The 25,687-nt window shown below is 42.5% G+C and overlaps 1 protein-coding gene across 1 annotated transcript in view; it reads left to right on the forward strand.

Annotated features, from left to right (window-relative positions):
* The window catches only part of itga1 (integrin, alpha 1), a 227,008-nt gene that overhangs the window by 22,233 nt on the left and 179,088 nt on the right, over positions 1-25,687 (forward strand). The window contains exons 2-3 of the mRNA XM_063042906.1: positions 6,950-7,070; positions 25,167-25,279. Coding sequence (XP_062898976.1) covers positions 6,950-7,070; positions 25,167-25,279 — 234 coding nt within the window. The remainder of the gene's footprint in view (positions 1-6,949; positions 7,071-25,166; positions 25,280-25,687) is intronic.

Raw genomic sequence — 25,687 nt, forward strand, 5'->3', positions numbered from 1 at the left:
TCTTCCAGAAATAGTAGGGGACAGAGGGTCCAGTGAGATGGAGGAACTGAGCGAAATACATGTTAGTAGGGAAATGGTGTTAGGTAAATTGAGGGGATTGAAGGCAGATAAATCCCCAGGGCCAGATGGTCCGCATCCTAGAGTGCTTAAGGAAGTAGCCCAAGAAATAGTGGATGCATTAGTGATAATTTTTCAAAACTCGTTAGATTCTGGACTAGTTCCTGAGGATTGGAGGGTGGCTAATGTAACCACACTTTTTAAAAAAGGAGGGAGAGAGAAACCGGGGAATTATAGACCGGTTAGCCTAATGTCGGTGGTGGGGAAACTGCTGGAGTCAGTTATCAAGGATGTGATAACAGCACATTTGGAAAGCGGTGAAATGATCGGACAAAGTCAGCATGGATTTGTGAAAGGAAAATCATGTCTGACGAATCTCATAGAATTTTTTGAGGATGTAACTGGTAGAGTGGATAGGGCAGAACCAGTGGATGTGGTATATTTGGATTTTCAAAAGGCTTTTGACAAGGTCCCACACAGGAGATTAGTGTGCAAGCTTAAAGCACACGGTATTGGGGGTAAGGTATTGATGTGGATAGAGAATTGGTTAGCAGACAGGAAGCAAAGAGTGGGAATAAACGGGACCTTTTCAGAATGGCAGGCGGTGACTAGTGGGGTACCGCAAGGCTCAGTGCTGGGACCCCAGTTGTTTACAATATATATTAATGACTTGGATGAGGGAATTAAATGCAGCATCTCCAAGTTTGCGGATGACACGAAGCTGGGTGGCAGTGTTAGCAGTGAGGAGGATGCTAAGAGGATGCAGGGTGACTTGGATAGGTTGGGTGAGTGGGCAAATTCATGGCAGATGCAATTTAATGTGGATAAATGTGAAGTTATCCACTTTGGTGGCAAAAATAGGAAAACAGATTATTATCTGAATGGTGGCCGATTAGGAAAAGGGGAGGTGCAACGAGACCTGGGTGTCATTATACACCAGTCATTGAAAGTGGGCATGCAGGTACAGCACGCGGTGAAAAAGGCGAATGGTATGCTGGCATTTATAGCAAGAGGATTCGAGTACAGGAGCAGGGAGGTAGTACTGCAGTTGTACAAGGCCTTGGTGAGACCACACCTGGAGTATTGTGTGCAGTTTTGGTCCCCTAATCTGAGGAAAGACATCCTTGCCATAGAGGGAGTACAAAGAAGGTTCACCAGATTGATTCCTGGGATGGCAGGACATTCATATGAAGAAAGACTGGATGAACTGGGCTTGTACTCGTTGGAATTTAGAAGATTGAGGGGGCTTCTGATTGAAAGGTATAAAATCCTAAAGGGATTGGACAGGCTAGATGCAGGAAGATTGTTCCCGATGTTGGGGAAGTCCAGAACGAGGGGTCACAGTTTGAGGATAGAGGGGAAGCCTTTTAGGACCGAGATTAGGAAAAACTTCTTCACACAGAGAGTGGTGAATCTGTGGAATTCTGTGCCACAGGAAACAGTTGAGGCCAGTTCATTGGCTATATTTAAGAGGGAGTTAGATATGGCCCTTGTGGCTACGGGGGTCAGGGGGTATGGAGGGAAGGCTGGGGTGGGGTTCTGAGTTGGATGATCAGCCATGATCATAATAAATGGCAGTGCAGGCTCGTAGGGCCGAATGGCCTACTCCTGCACCTATTTTCTATGTTTCTATGTAATCCGAGGTGCAAAGGGACTTGGCAGTCCTTGTGCAAGGTTCCCTGAAAGTTAACTTGCAGGTTGACTCAGTTGTAAGGAAGGCAAATGGAATGAACTGGTCCAGTTTGAGTGGACTGGAATATAAAAGTAAGGATGTTATGCTGAGGCTTTATAAGGCATTGGTTAGGCTGCACTTGCAGTATTGTGAGCAGTTTTGGGTTCTTATCTGAGAAGCGATGTACTGGAATTGGAGTAGGTCCCAAGGAGGTTCACAAGAATGATCCTGGGAATGAAAGAGTTAATGTATAAGGGGCATTTGAGGGCTCTGGGCCTATTCTCACTGGGGTGTAGAACAATGTGGAGGGATCTCATTGAAACCTATCAAATATTCTGAGGCTTAGATAGAGAGAACATGAGGATGTTTCCTGTAGTGGGGGACTCTAGGAGCGGGGCACAATGTCAGAATAGAAGAAAACCCATTAAAAGAGAGATGAAGATGAATTTTTTAGCCAGAGGTAGTGAATCTGCAGAATTCATTACCACAGATTACTGTGGAGGCCAAGTTATTGGTTATATTTAAAGCAGAAGTTAATAGGTTCTTGATTGATGACAGCGTCAAAGGATACAGGGAGAAGGTAGGAGAATGGAGAGATAACAAATCAGCCAAGATAGGATAGTGGGGCAGACTCGAATGGCCACATAGCCTAATTATGCTGCTATGTCTTATGGTCTTACAGACTTCTCAATTCCTTGCTTTTGCTGACATTGACTGTGAGGTTGTTGTTCCAATAACACTGAACCAGCTGATCAGTTTGCCTCACCGCCTGAGATTCTGCCAACAACAGTGGTGCCATTAGCCAATTTATAGACGGTGTTTGAGCTGACATGAGTGTAGAGACAGCAGAGCTGTGGGCTCAGCACATGTCCTTGAGGTGTGCCTGTGTTGATTGGAAGTGAGGAGAAGACGTTATCAGTGACTGTTGGCCTCCTGCTGAGGAAGGCAAGGATCCTGTTGTAGAGGGAAGTGTGGAGGCCCAGGTTTTGAAGCTTGGTGATTGGAACTGAGGGAATAATGCTCTGAATGCAGATAAACAGCAGCCTATGTCTGTCTTGCTTTTATCTTGGTGCTCGAAAGTAGAGCGGTATGCAGTGGGATTGCGTCTTCTGTAGACCTGCTTTGACACTATGTGGATTGTAGCGTTCATGTACTTGCTCAGGCAGGAGTTACTCACAGCCATAGCATTCTTTCGAAGCATGTCATTATGGTAGATATGAGTGATACTGGGGAATTGCCACTGAGGCAGCCCACCCTGCTGATCTTCAGCACCAGTACGGTTGCTGCCCCTTTTGAAACAGGTGGGAACCTCAGAATCGAACAGTAAGAGACTGATGTCCTTAAACACTCCAGCCAGTTCATCAGCACAGCTTTTCAGCACACTGTTGGGGCCTGACCCCTTGCAAGGGTTCACCCTCTTGAAGAATGTTTCGACATTAGCCTTCAAGACAAATATCACAGGGAGTCTAGTACGAGAGGGCATGACTTCAGGATTGAAGGGCGCCCTTTCAGAACAGAAATGCGAAGAAATTTTTTTAGTCAGAGGGTGGTGAATCTATGGAATTTGTTGCCACGGGCAGCAGTGGAGGCCAAGTCATTGGGCGTATTTAAGGCAGAGATTGATAGGTATCTGAGTAGCCAGGGCATCAAAGGTTATGGTGAGAAGGCGGGGCAGTGGGACTAAATAGGATAAAATGGATCAGCTCATGATAAAATGGCGGAGCAGACTCGATGGGCCGAATGGCCTACTTCTGCTCCTTTGTCTTATGGTCTTATGGTTTGCCAATGCACAGATATGCATAAAAGGTGTTCAGCTCACTCCTATTTATGGTGTTTCATTAGGAAAAGATGTTTAGAATATAGAACATAGAATAGTACAGCATACTACAGGCCCTTTGCCCCACAATATTGTGCCAACTTCATAACCTACTTGTAGCTAATCTAATTCTTCATTCGCACATAGCCCTCCATTCTTCTTGCATCCATGTTTCTTATTAAGAGTCTATTAAATGTCCCTAATATATCTGCCTCTACCACCACCCATGGCAGTATGTTTCACACATTTACCACTCTCTCTGTAAAAAACCTGCCTCTGACCACCGACCCCCCCCCCACACACTCATCCAATCACCTTAAAATTATGCCCTTTCGTATCAGCCATTTCTGCCCCATGAGAAAGTCTCTGGCTGGTTTCTCCATTTGTGCCTTCTATCATCTTATACAATTCTATCACAGCACCCCTCATCCTTCTTCAATCCAAGGAGAAAAGACCACGCTTCCTCAACCTTTCCACATAAGACCCGTTTTCTAACACAGGCAGCATCCTAGTAAATCTCCTCTGCACCCTTTGAAGAATCTATGGATATGCACCCAAAGATCCCTCTGTTTCTCCGCACTGCTAAGGGTTTTGTCAAGAATGTTGTGTGCATACTTTGTCATTGTGGGCATGCTATATTGGCACCAGCACACCCTTTAGGTATGTTGGTTGTTAACACAAACAACACATTTTACTGTAGGTTTCAAAGTACATGTAATAAATAAACTTGAATCTTGAATCTTAAATCCTGTATTCTGCCATCAATTTCAACCTTTCAAAGAGTATCACTTCATATTTTATTGGGATTACGTAACTCCATCTGCATCCTATCAATGTTCTGTTGTAACCTACAACAACCATCTACACTATCCATTTCATTGGATATGCTTACATTATGCTAATGCTCTCTTCTGGAACTGTATATGAGAGTTCAAAGGAATCGGAAAAGCCAATGTACTTTAGTGTCAACCGTTCCATCAGTGTTGGAAGTCTCTTGCAAATAATGAGGAAAATCCTTTTTCGGTAGTTTTCCTCATATTCTTGTGAATGTATTGTTCAGAAGTTGCAATTGGTTTCCAGTCTGCATTACACACAAAAATAAAAAACAATGCACACAATTGAAAAGCAATAACAACATTAGCACAGAACACTAGACATATAAGGAGGAGTAGGATCCTGCTCTGACTTGGCACAGTTCTCGAGGCAAACAAACAGTACTGACTGTTCATTCATTAGTATTCTTCTTACCCACAGAGAGTTTGTATGCAGTCTTACAGCTTAGACTGTAAGACATAGGAGCAGAATTAGGCCATTTGGCCCATTGAGTCTGCTCCGCCATTTCGTCATAGCTGACCCATTTACATTTCAGCCTCATTCTACTGTCTTCTCCCCATAACCGTTCATGCCCTGATGAGTCAGAAACCTCCCTACTCTTAACACTGCTTCGATCACACAATACCTGCTCCAATAATGGTCACTCTGCTTGTTCCTGCTTTATTCTTATTTGCCTGGTTAATGAATCACAATTTTATTGGGCCGCCAGAAAATGCCAGAAGCCTGTAGATACTGCTTTTCAAATCTCACTCCCCAACTTGTAAGCCCTACTTTCTCACTGTAAAACTGTGTAAAACTGAAGAGCAGTGCAAACCCTGAACTAGGTAGAGATGATCAGAATACTTAATTCAATGTAAAATTGGCTATAGAAAGCAATGAAATAAGAGTGAAAGGAGAGAGAAAAAGATACAAAGAAATATATTAATTTTTTTACTTCCCCGATCTGGTGAAATGAAAACCTAGACTTATAATAGTTAATATTTAATGTCAGTCGATAGCCAGGTAGTTAAGATTTAATGAGCTATTAAAATAGTACTTTGGCTGGAACAGACAACTGCAAACTTTACTTGGCAAGTACCCTTTTATGAATGAAATGGGTATAGGAGCACAGTGTCATTCTATGTATTTGAATGATGAAATGAAATCATCAAGAAGTTTAGAGGAGCAGGATAATGCAAGTAACAACTTCAGTATTTCTGAGTTTCATTCTGCAGTTGCCACCTGATTTTAAGGTGACCTTTCCTATTATTTTCATAGCAGAAGTCAACTTAATATAAAGTGGAAGATTGCTGCAAATGTTGAAGATTTCAGGTCCAAAGGACTTCAGACCTGAAACACTGAGGCTCTTTCACTTTTCACAGATGCTGACTGATCTGAGTGTTTACAGCATTTTCTGTTTTTACTTTATATAGTTAAATGTAATTTTCTGCATCTTTGGAATTTAGAGATGATGATTGTCAACAGAACATTTACTTATACACTTTTGATATTTTTTTCTGTAATTGATTGAAATAGATATAGGAGATCCACAGATTTTTAGAAATTTATCTGGTGTGGATCATCATCCATTCCGTTGTGATTAACATGCACATAGCACTGCTTACAAGGAAATAGTTGACACACCTCAAGAAAACTATTGGTTTAATTCAGCTGCATTGCAAGGGAGGCAATATTACAATTGCTTCTAAATAGACCTTCTGTTTTCTTGAATAGGTTAGTTAATTGTTAAGTCTCCAGAATTGCCTTTGCAAACAGTGGAATGCAGAGCTGAGTATGCAGTTCCTGTATCCTGTGCTTCTTAAGATGGTGTCGTGGAAATAACATCAGATGTCATTATAATCATAGAATTATTAACATCCTCAGAGACAGGAAACTTTACAGGAAATATAAAGACCTGCTGAATACAGTCTCTGTCTGCTCAGAGTTCAACTTTTCATTAGCACTAGAAATGACGAGAAAATGAGGAACCTAATCAGTTATTTGAGGGCACTCAGGCGCTCACCTGTCAGCTGGCAACGGGTAGTTTTGGCTTATTTAGCTCGTGAATGTACTACAGCTAAGTAGATTGTACAGGATATTATAATACCGCTGGGTCTTTCGTGATAATATTTGAAAAGCTACTGGTATTCTTGATGAAGGGTCTCAGCCCAAAGCGTTGATTCTTTATTCCTCTCCATAGATGCTGCCTGACCTGCTGAGTTCCTCTAGCATTTTGTGTGTATTAATCTGGATTTCCAACATTTACAGAATCTCTTTTGTTACTGAAACTCTTCAATTTGTGAAATGATACAGCAACCTGTCATGGTGTGGCTCTGGGCTATTTTGCTTTCCACTCTTGGCTGAGGGCATATGCTGCCGATCCAGGCTGAGAGGTAAAATGATATAACAGATTTCACCCCAAGGGTTTAGAAAAACGCCTCCATCACTTGGTTTGGACAGACACCACTTGTCCCATTTTTACCTGTAGCTTGATATATACATATTTAAACTTTCCATGATGCTTTAAGTATAAATGTTGTCTAAGACAAATGTACAAGATTCACTTATTTTATTATTTGCTTCACATTCAGGTATTCTACAGACAGCCAATTCATTCAATGTTGATATGAAAAGCCCTATGATATTTACTGGCTCACAAAAAGATATGTTTGGATATACCGTTAAACAATTTGAAAATGAAGAAGGGAAATGGCAAGTATTTTTTTAAAGTTTTTAGAATTGATTCTGATTTTAAAGTGGTAGAAATTTGATCTAGCCACTTGGCTAAATGCTCTGTCTACGTGCTGCTTATGAAATTTGGTTACATGATGTCTAAGAAGCCAAATTCCCAAAGGAGAGCATCACAGTTGCTCCTGCATATGCACAGTTAGCAAAAATAAATGTTTGCTGTGTCTTTGATATTAATTATATTTGAAAAACGAGGCTGGTTTTACGGGTACTGGTGTGGCACAACTGTACTGACATTTCTAAATAATATAAGATTATCTCATTCGTAATTTTTGCTCTAGAGATGTTCGCTGCTCTCCAGGAGTGATAGAACATGATTCTAGTAAGGAGTACAAGCTTTTGTGACCATTATGGGAAATAAGTACGTAACTCTTTTCAGTGTGTCGGGTATCAACTGTTTCATTAATGGTTAAGGAAATTTAATCAGGTTGCTTGCTCTGACTGTCAGGAATCCTGCAGAGGAAATAAAATTATTGTTTGTGTTGCATATATATATATGATATAAACATATGATTACATATGTTTGAGAAAGTGATAGGACAGGCTACTAAACGTTTGATGTTTTGGAAGTGATAGGCAGGGTGGTAAAAGAGGGAGAGGGTTTACATTGCTACTCAGGGACAATATCAAATATGGACTCAGAGTGTACGAAATGAAGGGGTCTTCAACTGAGTCTATATGGGGAGAACTTAAAAATAAGACAGATGCCATGACTCTATTGGATTTTACGATAGACCTCCTAATAGTCATGTGGACAGTGAACAGCAGATATACAGACAGATTATGGAAAGGAACAAAAAAAAAAGTTATCATTGTTGGTGAATTCAAATTCCCCAAAATAGACTGGCAGCTCTTTAATGTAAAAGGTTTAGATGGGGCAGAATTTGCTAGTTGTGCCCAAGAGGTTTCTTGAAGCAGTGATTGAAGAAAATTGAGTGGTGGATGTTGTATACATGGATTTTAGTAAGATGTTTGACATGATCCTGGTGGTAGGCTGATCCAGAAAGTTAGAATGCATGGGATCCCCAGTAACTTAGTTGAATGGATCCAAGATTGCCTTGCTCATAGAAAACAAATGGTAACAGCGGATGGGTCTCATTCTGGATGGAAGTCTGTGATGAGTATTTTTCGGCAGGGATCTATACTGAGAGCTCTGTTGTTTGTCATATACATGAATGATTTAGATGGAGATGTGAAAGTGTGGGTGAGTAAGTTTACAGACACAAACATTGGTGGCTTTGTGGATTGCAGGAAAGATTGCCAAAAGTAGACAACAAGACATAGCTGAGTTACAGATCTGGTCAGAGAAATTACAGATAGAGTTTAATTTAAACTATTGTGAGGAGCTGCCACTTTGGGATATCCAACACAAATGTAAAGTAAGCAGGATCCGCAACAACGTAGAGATCTTGGGGCTTAGGTACATGGCTCCCTGAAGTGGTCATACAGGTTAATCAGATGGAAAAGAAGGTGCGTAGCATGCTTGTCTTCATTAGTCAAGGCACTGATATCAAGAGCCAGGAAATTATGTTACAGCTCTATAAAAGTCTGGTTCGGCCACGTTTATTCAATTCAGTTTGTTTCATTATAGGAAAGATGTGGAAGTTGAGGCTTTAGAGAGGATGCAGAGGAGGTTTACCAGGATGCTGCATAGTTTGAAGGGCATGTACTATGAGGAGAGGTTGAACAAGCTGGACTACATTTTCTAGCATACCGGAGACTGAAGGGAGATTTGATAGTAATTTATTAAATAATGCAAGGATTAAAAGAGTAAACAGCAAGTATCTAATTCCCAGGATTAAATGTCTGGTACTAGGGGATATGCATTTAAGGTGAAGGGGAGAAAGTACAAAGGAGATGTGCAGGCAAGTATTTTTACACAGAGCGAGGTGGAATGCCCCGCCAGGGGTAGCAGTGGAGGCAGATAGCACAAGAGCATTTATAAGACTCTGAGATAGACACATGAACATGCAGAGAAGGGAGCGATATAGCCAAAGTGCTGGGAGAGGATGAAATTAGTTTGATACTATTGGTTTAATTAGTTCAGCATAACTTTGTTTGCCAATTAGCCAGTCCTGTGCTGTACTGTTCTATAATCCAACTACATTAAGAGTTGATCAAATTGCCATAAGAGAATATATTTGAGGGTGTACAATCTTTCTTTCTGTTTGATTTGTCAACTAGTTTTCTCCTCCCTGTTTAGAAAAAAAATTAAGTGAGATTATAAGTAATGATTAATAAGTCTTAAACACAAAATAATCTGCAGATGCTGGGGTCAAAGCAACACTCACAACACACTGGAGGAACTCAGCAGGTCGGGCAGCATCTGTGGAAACGATCAGTCAACATTTTGGGCCGGAAGCCTTCGTCAGGATTGAAGAGGGAAGGGGCAGAGGCCCTATAAAGAAGGTGGGGGGAGGGTGGGAAGGAAGAGGCTGGTAGGTGCCAGGTGAAAAACCAGTAAGGGGAAAGATAAAGGGGTGGGGAAGGGGAAGCAGGGAGGGTTATAGGCAGAAAAGGTGAAGAAGGAATAAGGGAAAACACAATGGGTAGTAGAAGGAGGCGGAACCATGAGGGAGGTGATAGATAGCTGGGGGAGGGGCCAAGTGAAACTGGGATGGGGGAAGGGAGGGGGAGGGAATTACCAGAAGTTGGAGAATTCGATGTTCATACCAAGGGGCTGGAGACTACCCAAATGGTATATGAGGTGTTGCTCCTCCAGCCTGAGTTTAGCCTCATCATGGAAGTAGAGGAGGCCATGTATGGACATATCCGAATGGGAATGTGAAGCAGAGTTGAAGTGGGTGGCAACCGGGAGATCCTGTCTGTTATGGTGGATGGAGCGGAGGTGCTCGACAAAGCGGTTCCCCCATCCTGCATCGGGTTTCACCGATGTAGAGGAGGCCGCACCGGGAGCACCGGATGCAATAGATGACCCCAACAGACTCACAAGTGAAGTGCTGCCTCACATGGAAGGACTGTTTGGGGCACTAAATGGTGGCAAGAGAGGTGTAGGGACAGGTGTAGCACTTATGCTTACAGTGATAAGTGCCGGGTGGGAGATCTGTGGGGAGGGACGTGTGGACCAGGGAGTCACGGAGGGAACGATCCCTGCAGAAAGCAGAGAGAGGTGGAGAGGGAAATGTGTGCTTAGTGGTGGGGTCCTGTTGAAGGTGGCGGAAGTTGCGGAGGATAATGTGCTGGATCCGGAGGCTGGTGGGGTGGTAGGTGAGGGCAAGGGGAACTCTGTCCCAGTTGTGGTGACAGAAGAATGGGGTGAGGGCTAAAGTGTGGAAAATGGAGGAGATGCGGGTGAGGGCATCATTGATGGCGGCAGAAGGGAAAGCATGATCCTTAAAGAAAGAGGACATTTGAGATGTCCTGGAATGGAAAGCCTCAGCCTGGGAGCAGATGCAGCGGAGATGGAGGAACTGAGAATAGGGAATGGCATTTTTGCATGTTGCAGGGTGGGAAGAGGTATAGTTGAGGTAGTTATGAGAGTCAGTGGTCTTATAAAAGATGTCAGTGGACAGTCTGTCTCCAGAGACCGAGAGAGCTCACCCATGCTGAGCTCGTCAATTTCATCAACTTTACTTCAAACTTCCACCCAGCCTTCAAGTTCACTTGGTCCATTTCGGACACTTCTCTTCCCTTTCTTGATCTCTCGGTCTCCATCTCTGGAGACAGACTGTCCACTGACATCTTTTATAAGCCCACTGACTCTCATAACTACCTCAACTATACCTCTTCCCACCCTGCAACATGCAAAAATGCCATTCCCTATTCCGAGTTCCTCCGTCTCCGCCGCATCTGCTCCAAGGATGAGGTTTTCCATCCCGGGACATCTCAAATGTACTCTTTCTTTAAGGATCGTGGTTTCCCTTCTACCATCATCAATGATGCCCTCACCCGCATCTCCTCCATTTCCCGCACTTTGGCTCTCACCCCATCCTCTCGCCACCACAACAGGGACAGAGTTCCCCTTGTCCTCACCTACCACCCCACCAGCCTCCGAATCCAGCACATTATCCTCCGCAGCTTCGGCCGCCTTCAACAGGACCCCACCACTAAGCACATCTTTCCCTCTCCACTCCTCTCCACTTTCCGCAAGGATTGGTCCCTCCACAACTCCCTGGTCCACACGTCCCTCCCCACGGATCTCCCACCCGGCACTTATCCCTGTAAGTGTAAGTGCTACACATGTCCCTACACCTCCTTTCTTGCCACCATTCAGGGTCCCAAACAGTCCTTCCAGGTAAGGCAACACTTCACTTGTGAGTCTGTTGGGGTCATCTATTGCATCCGGTGCTCCCGGTGTGGCCTCCTCTACATCGGTGAAACCCGACGCAGATTGGGGACCACTTCGTCGAGCACCTCCGCTCTGTCTGCCACAACAGACAGGATCTCCCGGTAGCCACCCACTTCAACTCTGCTTCCCATTCCCATTCAGATATGTCCATACATGGCCTCCTCTACCACCACGATGAGACTAAACTCAGGTTAGAGGAGCAACACCTCATACACCGTCTGGGTAGTCTCCAGCCCCTTGGTATGAACATTGAATTCTCCAACTTCCGGTAATTCCCTCCCCCTTCTGTCCCCAATCCCAGTTTCACTCTGCCCCCTCCCCCAGCTGCCTATCACCTCCCTCATGGTTCTGCCTCCTTCTACTACCCATTGTGCTTTCCCCTTTTCCTTCTTCACCTTTCCTGCCTATCCCCTCCCTGCTTCCCCTCCTCCACCCCTTTATCTTTCCCCTTACTGGTTTTTCACCTGGACCTATCAGCCTTCTCCTTCCCAGCCTCCCCCCACCTTCTTTATAGGGCCTCTGCCCCTTCCCTCTACAGCCCTGACGAAGGGTTCCGGCACGAAGCGTTGACTGATCGTTTCCACGGATGCTGCCCGACCTGCTGAGTTCCTCCAGCGTGTTGTGATTAATAAGTGTTGTTCTCTGATTGACAGAGAAGTAGGCAAAATTATTATATCCCTGGAACAAATAATAAATGAGGCACATTTTAATAATAAAAAATTGCACATTATAAGTAATTACTTAGCATGGAATACCCTATCATGGGAATTACAACATCTCAATGAGAAGACTGAATGTTTAATTCAGCTTCAAGTTCTTTCATTATAGTATACAGCTTATGTGGTAATTAGCAAACAAGATCTCCGAAACACTTCATCAAGACGACACTTCATAGAATGTTAGGAAGGTAAATAGTAAAGATAAATAAGGATTGTACAGTTGCAGGGTGACTTGAATTTCATATAAAGGATAATAATAACAATGATGTACAATGTTCAGTCCCATTCATTACTCCTCAGATAATGAATCCATCCATAGACCAATGCAACAATCAATGGATGGTATCATGTCACTCCTTAACATTCGATGATATTTCTATCAATGAATTCCTCACTTTCAATATCCTGGGAGCTGCTATTGACCAGAAACTGAAGTTGCGTAGCCACATAAATAATGTGGCTACAAGAGCAGTTCAGAGACCAAGAATCCTACAGTGAGTAATGACTTGGTATCCTGCTTTATAAGGACCCATCCATGTACATTCGCTCACCTCAACACCGACTCACAGTAGCAGCAGTTTGTAATCTCTTCAGAAAGCACTGCAACAATTCACCAACCCTCCTTAGGCAGCATCTTCCTAGCTTGCAATCTTTACCAACAAAAAAGACAAGGCAGCAAAAATATGGGAACACCAACTCCTGGAAGTTGCCCTGCAAGCTACATACCATGCTGACTTGGAAATGTATCACTGTTCCTTCACTGTCACCGGTTCAAAGTCCTGGAAACTTTCGCCTTGCAGCACAGGGGTAGGGGGTATGCCTGTACCTCAAGGACTGCAACTGTTTAAGAAGACAGTCCACCAGCATTTTCTGGAGCAATTCAGGATGAGCTGGCACAGTCTGCAAAGCCATGGAATGAGTTTTTTAAAAATCACATGACATATAGTGGAGAAGGTTAAACCCCACCAGCCCACCGCACGCACGCACACACGCACAGACACACACACACACACACACACACACACACACATACACACAACACTCGCATTTGCTCAGAATTATCCTACTCCTCCTCATTTTCTAAGCAGTCTGACAAATTCAGTATCCTGATTGGTTAACTCTTGCCTATGATTTTGAGTAGAGTATTTCTTGTCTATGGGCCATGGGAAAGGCAGAACACATTGCTCCGCCATCTTTGGTCTCTCTGTTGTTTGTTCTTAACTACTAGACTTCTGTAGATTTACAATTCCAACTCTCTTTGATCTTTGCGCTAATAGGATGATCGTTGTGCCTAGTACTGAAGTATTTGTCATAATGTATATAGCCCGAGGTGGCTGAGACTAACAATCCAGATTTCCACATTCAGATTCCATCATAGCAGATGTAGACTTGAAATTAAGACCTAGCTGTTTTTTTAATAAACTAATCATTAGTAATGATCACCATATATAAAAGTTATTGTTTTGCACAAAAATCTCTTGATTTATCTAATGCTAGCCCATGGTGAGAACATGCTATTCTTACCAGGTCTGGTCTAGAGGTGACCAACTTGAAAATTCCCTCTGAAATGACCCATGCAAAAACAAGCAAGTACAGTACTGCTGGATTGAAAGAGGGAAATAAAAGTGTGCAGCACGTGACACTAAGCATGGCAAAATTATCCAAACTCAGGTGACCTTGCACAATCCTCTGCACAAATATATGTGGTCAAGTGTCTAAATTGGGAAGGATATCCTTATACTAGTCAAGCAATGACCTGACAATGTTGTCCACACAGAGAGCATGGGAGATTTCTCTATCAACTGGGTATGTTCTTAATTAATTTGCAAGACAAATGGACCAGAGGGAGTGGAACAGTGGGAATAAGCCTTGGCATCTTCATAGTATCAGGTTAAACTTGAACAAGAAATTCTCCTGTTTACTACCTACCATCAACTTTAGTGATTGTCTTCAAAGACTAATGACATGTAGAAAACCTAGTGGAAAGCACTGTTCACAAAAACAATCCAATCAGTCCTATTACATCTCTGTAAATCTGATCTCAGTCATCAGCAGGGTGATTGAAGGTGTCATCAAAACTGGCATTTACTCACCAATAACTTGATCACCAATGTGTATAAATACCAATGTGCTGGTTGTGTTTCATCTGGATCTCATCAAAGTTCAGAAAGTTCAAATAAAAATGTTATTATCAGAATACATTTCATTTCCATTTTTTAAATCTTTTTATTAATTATTGTTCAAGGTCAACAAAAATACATTAAGGTAATCAAGTCAATATGTCAATATGTACAATGAAGAATTAAATTAGCAAATAACTGATTAACAAAGCTAAGCAATATATCAATAATAAGAAGAAAAAATAAAGTGTTAAGAATATATTTTTTGAAAGAAAAAAAGAAAGAACAAAAAAGAACCCCTACTAACTAAGAGAAAAGAAAACCGTACGAACTAAAACAAAAATGGAAAAAAACCCATTGGGAGCACAACCCCAGAGCTATACGTCACACAAGCTTCCATAAAAGAAAAACATCAATCCGCCAACTCAAATCCATTTAAACAAAAATCAGAAGGAAACTATATTAAATAACTCAAATCAGATGATAGTAGTGGACAAATGGACCCCACCTTTTCTCGAAATCAAATCGAGGATCAAAAGTTCGACTTCTGATTTTCTCCAAACTAAGACATAGCATCACCTGAGAGAACCATTGTATCAAAGTGGGAGCAGAAACATCTTTCCATTTCAACAAAATAGCCCTTCTGGCCAATAGTGTAACGAATGCAATTACATGTTGGTCTGATAGAGAAATACTATGATTATATTGAGGGATTATACCAAACAAAACTGTCAATTTATTAGGTTGTAAATTAATTTTTAAAACTTTAGACATTGTAGAAAAAATAGATTTCCAAAAATGTTTCAATACAGAACATGACCAAAACATGTGTGTCAGTATAGCTGTCTCAGTTTTACAAACGTTTATACATCTATCACACTGACTATCAACATTAGGAAACATCAGAGTACATACATGTCACCACATACAACAACGAGAATTTTTTTTTCCCAGCATACTTAGAAAACCTATGGAACAGTAACTGTAAACAGGATCAATGAACAACAAACTGTGCAAATGGAAATATAAGTAAATAGCAATAAATAACAAGTATGAAGTAACATGAAATGAGAGAGAATGAAATAACAGGACAGAGTCTTTAAAGTGAGACCATCAGTTGTGGAAACACCAGAAATGGAATGAGTGTAGCTATCCCCTTTTGACCAAAAGCCTGATGTTTGAGAAGTAGTAACTGTTCTTAAATCTGTGGTACAAGTCCTGAGGCACCTGCACCTGATGGCAGCAGCAAGAAAAGAGCATGGCCTGTCCTGACGAAGGGTCTCAGCCTGAAACGTCGACTGTACCTCTTCCTAGAGATGCTGCCTGGCCTGCTGCGTTCACCAGCAACTTTGATGTGTGTGGCCTTGGTGGTGAATATCTTTGATGATGGATGCTGCTGTTCTGTGACATTTCATGCTCAGTGTTTGGGAGGGTTTTACCTGTGATGTATTGGGCCAAACTCCACTTCCTTTTATAGGACATTATGCTCAAAAGCATTGGTGTTCCCATACAGGCTGTAATGCACCCAGACTGTACACTTTCCACCACACACCTATAGAAGTTTGCCAAGATTTTTGATGTCATGTCTAATCTCCGCAGACTCCTAAGGAAGTAGAGGCGCTGTTGTGCTTTCTTTGCAATTATATTTATTTGATGGGTCCAGGACTGGTCCTTTGAGAATTTCCAATGAGTACTGGATCATGGGCCTCTGGTTTCCCTCTCCTGATGTCTACAATCAGTTCCTTGGTCATATTGACATTGACTAAGAGGTTACAGCCTCGGTACACATTGCAATGAAAATCAAGAGGAACAGACTTCAGTGGTCAGAGCCTTGCCTTGCACGAAGGAAAATGTTTATGGGAGATCAATTATCTTAGTTCCAGGATATCACTGTAGGCATCCTTCAGGGCAATGATTTGGACCCAAACAACTTCACCTACTTCTTCAATGAATTTCCTTCCATCAGAAAGGTCAGAAGTACATAATATTCAGCCGCTATTTTTCAGCAAAGGAAGCATGAATGCAGCAAGACCTAGACTACATTCAGGCACGGGTTATATATGGTTAGTAACACTCTTGTCACAGATGAAGGTTTCCTTAAAAAAAAGTCTATCCGCCTATTTTGACATTCAGTAGCATTATCTTCACTGAGTCCCACAGCACCAACATCCTAAGATCACCACTGATCAGAAACTCATCTGGACCACCCTCATATATACGACGACACAAGGAATTCTGCAGATGCTGGAAATTCAGGCAACACACATCAAAGTTGCTGGTGAACGCAGCAGGCCAGGCAGCATCTCTAGGAAGAGCTACAGTCGACGTTTTGGGCTGAGACCCTTCGTCAGGACTAACTGAAGGAAGAGCTAGTAAGGGATTCGAAAGTGGGAGGGGAAGGGGGAGATCCAAAATGATAGGAGAAGACCGGAGGGGGAGGGATGGAACCAAGAGCTGGACAGGTGATTGGCAAAAGGGATATGATAGGATCATGGGACAGGAGGCCCAGGGAGAAGGAAAGGGTGGGGGGGAAACCCAGAGGATGGGGCATTAGCGGAAGTTAGAGAAGTCAATGTTCATGCCATCAGGTTGGAGGCTACCCAGACGGAATATAAGGTGTTGTTCCTCCAACCTGAGTGTGACTTCATCTTTACAGTAGAGGAGGCCATTGATAGACATATCAGACTGGGAATGGGACGTGGAATTAAAATGAAGCCACACTCAGGTTGGAGGAACAACAGCTTATATTCCGTCTGGGTAGCCTCCAACCTGATGGCATGAACATTGACTTCTCTAACTTCCGCTAATGCCCCATCCTCTGGGTGGGGCATCATCACTGGGAGATCCTGCTTTCTCTGGTGGACAGAGCGTAGGTGTTCAGCAAAATGGTCTCCCAGTCTGCGTGGAGTCTCGCCAATATATAGAAGGCCACATCGGGAGCACCAGGCACAGTATATCACACCAGCCGACTCACAGGTGAAGTGTGACCTCACCTGGAAGGACTGTCTGGGGCCCTGAATGGTGGTAAGGGAGGAAGTGTAAGGGCAGGTGTAGCACTTGTTCCGCTTACAAGGATAAGTGCCAGGAGGTAGATCAGTGGGGAGGGATGAGAGGGACGAATGGACAAGGGAATCGCGTAGGGAGCGATCCCTGTGGAAAGCAGAGGGAGGGGAGGGAAAGATGTGCTTAGTGGTGGGATCCCATTGGAGGTGGCGGAAGTTACGGAGAATAATATGTTGGACCCGGAGGCTGGTGGGGTGGTAGGTGAGGACCAGGGGAACCCTATTCCTAGTGTGGTGATGGGAGGATGGAGTGAGAGCAGATGTACGTGAAATGGGGGAGATGTGTTTGAGAGCAGAGTTGACGGTGGAGGAAGGGAAGCCTCTTTCTTTAAAAAAGGAGGACATCTCCCTCGTTTTGGAATGAAAAGCCTCATCCTGAGAGCAGATGCGGCGGAGACGGAGGAATTGAGAGAAGGGGATGGCGTTTTTGCAAGAGACAGGGTGAGAAGAGGAATAGTCCAGATAGCTGTGAGAGTCAGTAGGCTTATAGTAGACATACTGTGAGAGTCAGTAGGCTTATAGTACCTTATATTCCGTCTGGGTAACCTCCAAACTGATGGCATGAACAGTGACTTTTCTAACTTCCGCTAATGCCCCACCTCCCCCTCGTACCCCATCCGTTATTTATTTATATACACACATTCTTTCTCTCTCTCTCCTTTTTCTCCCTCTGTCCCTCTGACTATGCCCCTTGCCCATCCCCTGGGTTTTTCCCCCCCTCTCCCCTTTCGTTCTCCCTGGGCCTCCTGTCCCATGATCCACTCATATCCCTTTTGCCAATCACCTGTCCGGCTCTTGGCTACATCCCTTCCCCTCCTGTCTTCTCCTATCATTTTGGATCTCCCCCTCCCCCTCCCACTTTCAAATTTCTTACTAGCTCTTCCTTCAGTTAGTCCTGACAAAGGGTCTCGGCCCAAAACATCGACTGTACCTCTTCCTAGCGATGCTGCCTGGCCTGCTGCGTTCACCAGCAACTTTGATGTGTGTTGCATCCTCGTATGTGCTGTGGCTGTAACATTTCAGAGGAACTCTAAAGCTTGTCCAGCACCACCATGCACAACTCAGGAATGTGTGGAAAACTCCCCAGTGCAGTTCCAAAAACACATAAGAAACTCACGCTATTGAAGGCAAAACAGCCTGTTCGATTGGTATACTCCATACTATTGTAAACATTCATTCGTTCTGTCACTAGCACACAGTCACTGCAGTGGACACCGACCACAAAATACTCTGTTTGCTCACCCAAGCTATTTTGACAGTCTTATTACCAAGCATACAACCTCCACAGTTGAGAAGAGCAAGAGCTTCAGATTTATGGAAACACCACCAATTTACATGCTCACTTCCAAATGATGCAGCATCCTGACATGCATACCTACAGCAATCCCTTCATCTTCACTTAGTCAAACTCTCTAGCCAAAAGGATTGTGGGAATACCTTTACCAGAAGTACTGCAATAGGTTGAGAAGACACCTCACCATCACTTTCTCAAGGGCATCTGTCGCCCTTGTCAATGTTTCTTAGATCCTGAAAACGAAAATATTAAAATGAATTGTGTGTTTTGTCAATAGAACTAGGCAGTAAAAGCAATCGTGGCATTAAATGGCACAAGAGGGTCCACAAAACATTTCTGGATTAGTGCCAAGTTCAGCAATCATCACTGATTGCAAAATCCCAACCAAAGGTTTAATAGAGATTCTGAAAGAAAGAAGGAAGTGGGAATTGTAAAAGAACTTTCAGAAGTGGAAATAGAACTGTTGAAAGAGAGTTTGCTTTTGATGGAGTACAGGATATTTCTGCAAATAGAAGTCAAGAGCCAGGAACTGAGGCCCACTCAAGTTAACTTACACAAGTGGGCCATTCAGGTTGCAAAAAAACCTGTATGTCCACCGCAATCCCTGCTAATCCTGTACGTTATACTTTAAGTATACAGAAGTTGTAAATGATTCTTAGATATAAAACAGTTTTTATTTTAATTGGGTAACCAATACCAAGACTCATAAGGCTTATAATTTCACTCAGCTGTTTTTTCTGACAGAAATGATATCTTGAAACATATGATTAGTGTTTCTGTGATTTCTTCGACGCTCAACAATCAACACACTGTTGCGTAAATTATTATCTGATAATTTAGTTATTTGTATGTTTTATATTAAACAACAGAACACAAATTCATGTCACCAGAACTTACAGTTGTCTAAAATAGTTCCCATATCCTGAGCAAAACTTTGCTTCATTCATTTTGCCACTAGTTAAGTTTTCATGTAGCTTTCTCAGGGTGTGTAGCAGTGAAGACAACACAGATAATTATCCACTTGATGGAAGTATTTTGCTGGCTACATGTCAATGTTTGCAATATGTAATAATTTCAAAGTTGCTTTTTCCTGTTTGTCTTCATTTTGCGGTTAGATTTCTGATAGCATTCAGAATGTAAATGCAATTTGGCAGACTTATTTATAACTCAGGTACTGTGGGGAAAGAATTCAATACAGTTGTTAGGATTTAAAGGATTTATTAGACCAAATTAACCTGACCTTCCTATTTTGAAAATGATTGCAAAGACTTTAAATAGGCTGCTATGCTTTAATGGTAGCGGATGTATCATGATTAAATAACATAATGAAATGAAACAATCATTGCTGAACTTGAATGTGAAGTAGTTGTGGCATGAATGAAGCAAATTGCTTTCAAAATAATTTGTGTTATCTTTCAGGAGAAAAATTACGGTTTGCAGTTTATCATTAGCAGTCGTAGACTTGGAGAAGTTTTGCAAATGGAGATGTTGCAGTTAACAAAAAGTGAAGCCAATCCTATTTTTCTTCCATGATCACAACAGTATCAGTAGGGGTTACATAGAGGCTTAAAAGTTAATTTTTTATGTATCAATGATTGGTCTGTATAAATAAATTCCTTATTGCATGAAAAAAAAACTTTAAGGGATTGCAGGATGTTGCTGCACTGCTGTGGTTGCTGATTTGTTTCCAGTTTGTCCCACACCCATGCTTGTATACTTACTGTATTTGGGAAAAGTTGCCAGCATATGTGACACTCACAGGCACCAGAAATATACAGGTTAAGCAATCAAAACTGAGTTAATGCAAGTACTACAGAACTGGAATTAGACAGTACCTTATGTTAGAAATAAATGGGAGAATCAAATATTTGGCAGCATCAATAACCCCACTCCCAAACTTTGCTCAGTAAAAGTGTTATCAGGAGCTTGCTTATTAGATGCTGATTGACTCTAACTGAATGGTTGTTATTTTTAACTTCTTTGGAATTTGTAAAGCGTATAAATGTTGATTCACAGCAGATAAGATTTAGACCATAAGAACAGAAGTCATAGGAGCAGAATTAGGCTATTCGGCCCATCTGGTATGCTCTGTCTTTCCATCGCAGATGAATTATTATCCCTCTCAACCCCATCACCTGCTTTCTCCTCGTAACCTTTGACACCCTTATTCATTAAGAGCCTATCAACCTCTGCCTTAAATATACTCCCAGACAATGAATTCCAGATATTCCCCACCCTCTGGCTAAAGAATTCCTCCACATTACTGGTCCAAACGGACATCCTTCCTTTCTGAGGCTGTGCTCTCCGGTCCTAGACTCCCCCGCTATAAGAAATTTCTTCTCCACATCCACTCTATCTAGGCCTTTCAATATTCAATAGCAGACATCCCACCTCTCCCGGAAGTTTCGGGAGTCTCCCGCATATTGATAGTGGCTCTCTGATGCCCGGAAATTATATACAATATCCCAGAAACAGATTTTTTTTAGAGGGAGGGCGAGCATCCTGATTGGTCTCTCTTTGTACTAAGAGTGGTCCCCAACCACCGGGCCGTGAGGAAACGATATGATTTGGCGATATGAAACGATATGAGTCAGCTGCACCTTTCCTCATTCTCTGACACATAATGTTGAATTTTAACGCACGCGAGGTCATCAGTGACCTACAAAGGAGTGGGTCCGTGGCCCATTAGTGAATGTCCCCGGTGAATCATCCATGTCAGTGCGGGAAAAAGATCAACTCCTCAAGCTTACAAATGATGGTGGGCTGAAAAGTATGTTTGGCATAACATCTCTACCGGCATTCTGGATCAAAGTCAAGGCTGAGTATCCTGAGATAGCCACGAAAGCACTGAAAACGTTGCTTCCATTTCCAACATATTTCTGTGAAGTGGTGTTTTCTGCGATGAATGCAACGAAAACTAAATTGCAGAATAGACTGGACATAAGGAACCCCCTTCGAGCATCGCTGTCTCCCATCACCCCTCGATAGGGAAACAAGCCCAGGGCTCACACTGATTCAGCGATATTGGTGTGTTGCAATGATTTTATAAGTTCATACGAGGAAAATATGCGCTGTGTGTTTAATACTCAAACGTTACTTAAAATGTTATGATGCTATTGACTTATAAGTGACTTATAATTCAGAGGTCCTCATCCTCCGGGCCGCGGAGAATACAGCAGAGGCTGGAACGCACCCAGCACATCTTTAAGCAAAAAGCCGAAATAAACAAGCTAATTTATTAGGTGCCGCCCGGCATGTAAATGTCAGCCAAGATCAGAGGCGATTGCCGATTGCATCGTCTCTGATCTGGGCCAACATTTACATGGCAGGCGGCACCTAATCAATTAGCTTGTTTATTTTTTTAGATTATGAAGACACACAGTCCTCTTTAATTGTCATTTAGTAATGCATGCATTAAGAAATGATACAATATTTCCTCCGGTGTGATATCACAAAACACAAGACAGACCAAGACTGAAAAAACTAACAAAACCACATAATTATAACATATAGTTACAAACAGTGCAACAATACCATAACTTGATGAAGAACAGGCCATGAGCACGGTAAAAAGTTCAAAGTCTCTCAAATGTCCCACATCTCACGCAGACGGGAGAAGGAAGAAAAACTCTCCCTGCCATGCTCGACCACAGTCCGACTCTGAGTCGTCCGAAAACTTCGAGCCTCCAATCAGCTCTCCGACACCGAGTACCGAGCACCATCTCTGTCCGAACGATTCGACCTCAATCTCGGTGGCCAACAGCAGGCAAAGCCACGGATTTTGAGGCCTTCCCTCCAGGAGATTCTGGATCGCGCAGTAAAAACAGCAGCGAACCTGCATTTCAGAAATTTCTCCAGATGTTCCTCTGTACTTTCACGTCTGTCTCCATCAAATCACAATTGTCCACGGCCCCTATTTAACGGATATGATATCATTTTCACTGGAGGGCTGCGCACAATCTCTCCTCCCGCCTCGGCTTTTTTCTTAAAGATGTGCTGGGTGTGTTCTGGCTACCACTGTACCACTGCATTCTTTGCGGCTCGGAGGTTTGGGACCACTGTTATAATTTACTTATCACTACATTCATGCGAGGAAAATTCGCGCTGTGTGTTTAATATTAAATTTGTTAGATAAACCCCTTTAGAAACGAAATTGAGTGTATTAGCCACTTACAAGTGACTTATAGTTGACTTTTCACCTATATTCCAGTGCTGTTTAACACCCACCACCCCCCCCTCCCCCGCCGCCGGGGTCGGCCGGTCCGCAAGAATATTGCCAATATTAAACCGGTCCGCGGTGCAAAAAACGTTGGAGACCCCTGATTTAAACTAGCTGGCTAGCTGCCAAGGAGCTACGCTATTGATGTCCTACGTGATGAGGCCAAACTCCCTGTAGACTTGCTTAAAGTTGTAATAGAATAAACATGATAATATAAGTACATATTTTAATGTCACGTTTGCTGCATATACCCAACTTTGTATCAGATTTGACAAAATCTCTAAACAAAGTATTACATACACCCTTGGAGGTTGATGGACGGGGGAGGGGGATGGGGAGCATATTGGGTTGCAGGGGGCAGGGGTGCTACCGCCCTGAAATGAGTTTTTGCAGGGTGGGATGTCTGCAATAGTTTCAATGGAATCCACCTTCATCCTTCTAAACTCCAGCAAGTACAGGTCCAGAGCCACCAATCGCTCCTCATACATTAACCCTTTCATTCCCAAAACTTCCATTTGTCCAAGACGCTTACAATGACCGTACCTTTCAGGCATGGATGTTTACTGGCCACCTTCTGCAAGTGCACCTGAAGTGAATAATGAAGAGGTATGAAGAGTTGGGCTAAGCAGTTAGAAAAGGAAGGAAAAGCAAGAGGAGAGGGAGAATGACCCTCGTTAAGAGTCATATCCACTAAAAGTTTTTAGGGACAAATTCACTTGCATGTATTTAAGTGATATGGTGCATCACACTGACTACTCATGTTAGAAGAACTAGATTTATTTCCATGCTCAACTCAGTCACAAAGCATGGCTAAAACTTTATAGCTCAGAGCTATGAAGTTTACAGGGGCCATTCATTTCTATGGATGTGGCTTGGTCTAATCTGAAGTTACAAAATATATTGCATTTTGCCTCACATTGTCACATAAAGTATTTGTTATTATTGGTATTAGGAAGGTTAATGTTTTTTCTTTATTATGAAAGAGTTGAAAACAGATTATTCTGCTTGCCAGCAAGATGGAGGTCACCAAGTAGATAGCCTTGCAAAGACTGTGGCCTTGCCACTGAGCTAGCTGCCAGTGACTGTTCATGTTAATATGTTTGTAGTAAATCTGAACTTAGAGATACATTGAACCAGAGGATCCTCCATTCCTTTGATGCCCATTTGGTCTATAAAGTACATCATTCAGGTAGTGTCACGCATGATGGCAGGAGTGATGATGTCTTCATTCTGTGGCAGCCGACTCTGACGTATGTGTTTGAGCCCAATCCATGGCTGACGGACACAAACAAATAACTGAGTCCGAGTAGTACTTTCATCCTGATGCACTTCTTTTCTTACCATTTCTTCCCTGGCTGCTCTTCTGAAATGAGAAAGCCATAGGAACATGGCCTTGCTGGAGATGGCAAGTGTGAGACCAAGAAAGGCATGTTTGTATCATTGGCAGTTTGTGCATTAGAAGAGATTGGAATATGAGATGGGAAATGGTATGTAAGGCAGATGGGAAAATATGTGATATCGGAATTATCAGTCCCAATATAATTTTGCTGGGCACTTTTTTTTCGAGGGATGCAAGGAGTTACAGCCACCCCAGTCCAAGTTTGTTGCTAGCACAGATTATGCCCTTCAAATCCATTAGTGAGTGATGCATAATGCGCTTGGATAATGTACCTTCCATGCCTCAATAGCTGGCAGTGGATATGCAGTTCAGGGTCGCGGTCGATGTCTGAATCTGCAGGTATGATGGTGCATGTGGATATTAGTTCTCCATGCTGATTACTAAAGATGGTTGGTAGGAGAATGATGTGCTAGTCATGCATTGTGCAATATTTGGGACTTCTGGTGTAGTGGATGTAAGTGGAGATTTGCTGATGTGTTCATTATTTTGAGCACACATCGTTAAATCATTTGTAGCACTATTCCCAGAACTTTAGGGCTTGAAAAAATGCAAAAAATTGTCAAAGCCTATTGAGTCAGATGTCTTCTGAAGGTCAGAATGAACACATGAGATAAACCTATGTGTCTTTAACTCTACCTATCATGGATGCAGCTGTACAAGACACTACTGGTGGTTTAAGAGACTAAGTTCCATCATCGCATCAAAGGCCCTCTCCATCATCTGGTATACTACCACAAAGCTCTGGGAAATAGATCCTGAATATACTGTAAATGGTAGCTGAAAACTGTGCTGACAAACGGTGAGTTGCTGAAGGTCATCCAGAACTGGTAGTTATCTTCCACCAGAATTTGAAATTCTATGGTTGACTAGGCCCCTCATTCTCCTATCAATATTATGGTAATATCACAACATCATAGTGTTTCTTTCTTTACATTTAGGCTTCTGATTGGTTCTCCTTGGGAAGGACAGCCCAAACATAGAACTGGTGATATCTACAAATGCCCAACGTTCAAGACCAGCAATCCAGAATGTGTGAAACTAAACTTGACTGGTAAAATTAAAATATATTTTCTGGCATGAAAATTATGGAGCAAGAATAAAATAAATGTGTTATCTTTGTTCAGACTATTGTATCATGTCACAAAAGAGTGTAATGTGTAAGTAAGAGAAAAGAAAACCAGGTGATTTAAACTGTTCAATTTATGCTAGAAATCACCACTGGTAAAGGAGTTTAAACCAGTTACTTGTGCCTCCTTCAATGTAAAGTTAAAATCAGAGGCATTCTCTGACAAAGTTGCTAAACTCCTGGTTATTAAGGGCTAATCTAGGAGAAATATGAAGGGATTTGAAACGTGTATATGATTTATTCCAGCTTCAGCTTCTTTTCAGAATGCACACATGCACATGTGCACTCTTAATAAGATATCTCAGGCACTGATACTATAGATAGAACATAGAA

This window comes from Mobula hypostoma, chromosome 3 (genome assembly GCF_963921235.1).
Source record: "Mobula hypostoma chromosome 3, sMobHyp1.1, whole genome shotgun sequence".
Taxonomy (NCBI): Eukaryota; Metazoa; Chordata; class Chondrichthyes; order Myliobatiformes; family Myliobatidae; genus Mobula; species Mobula hypostoma.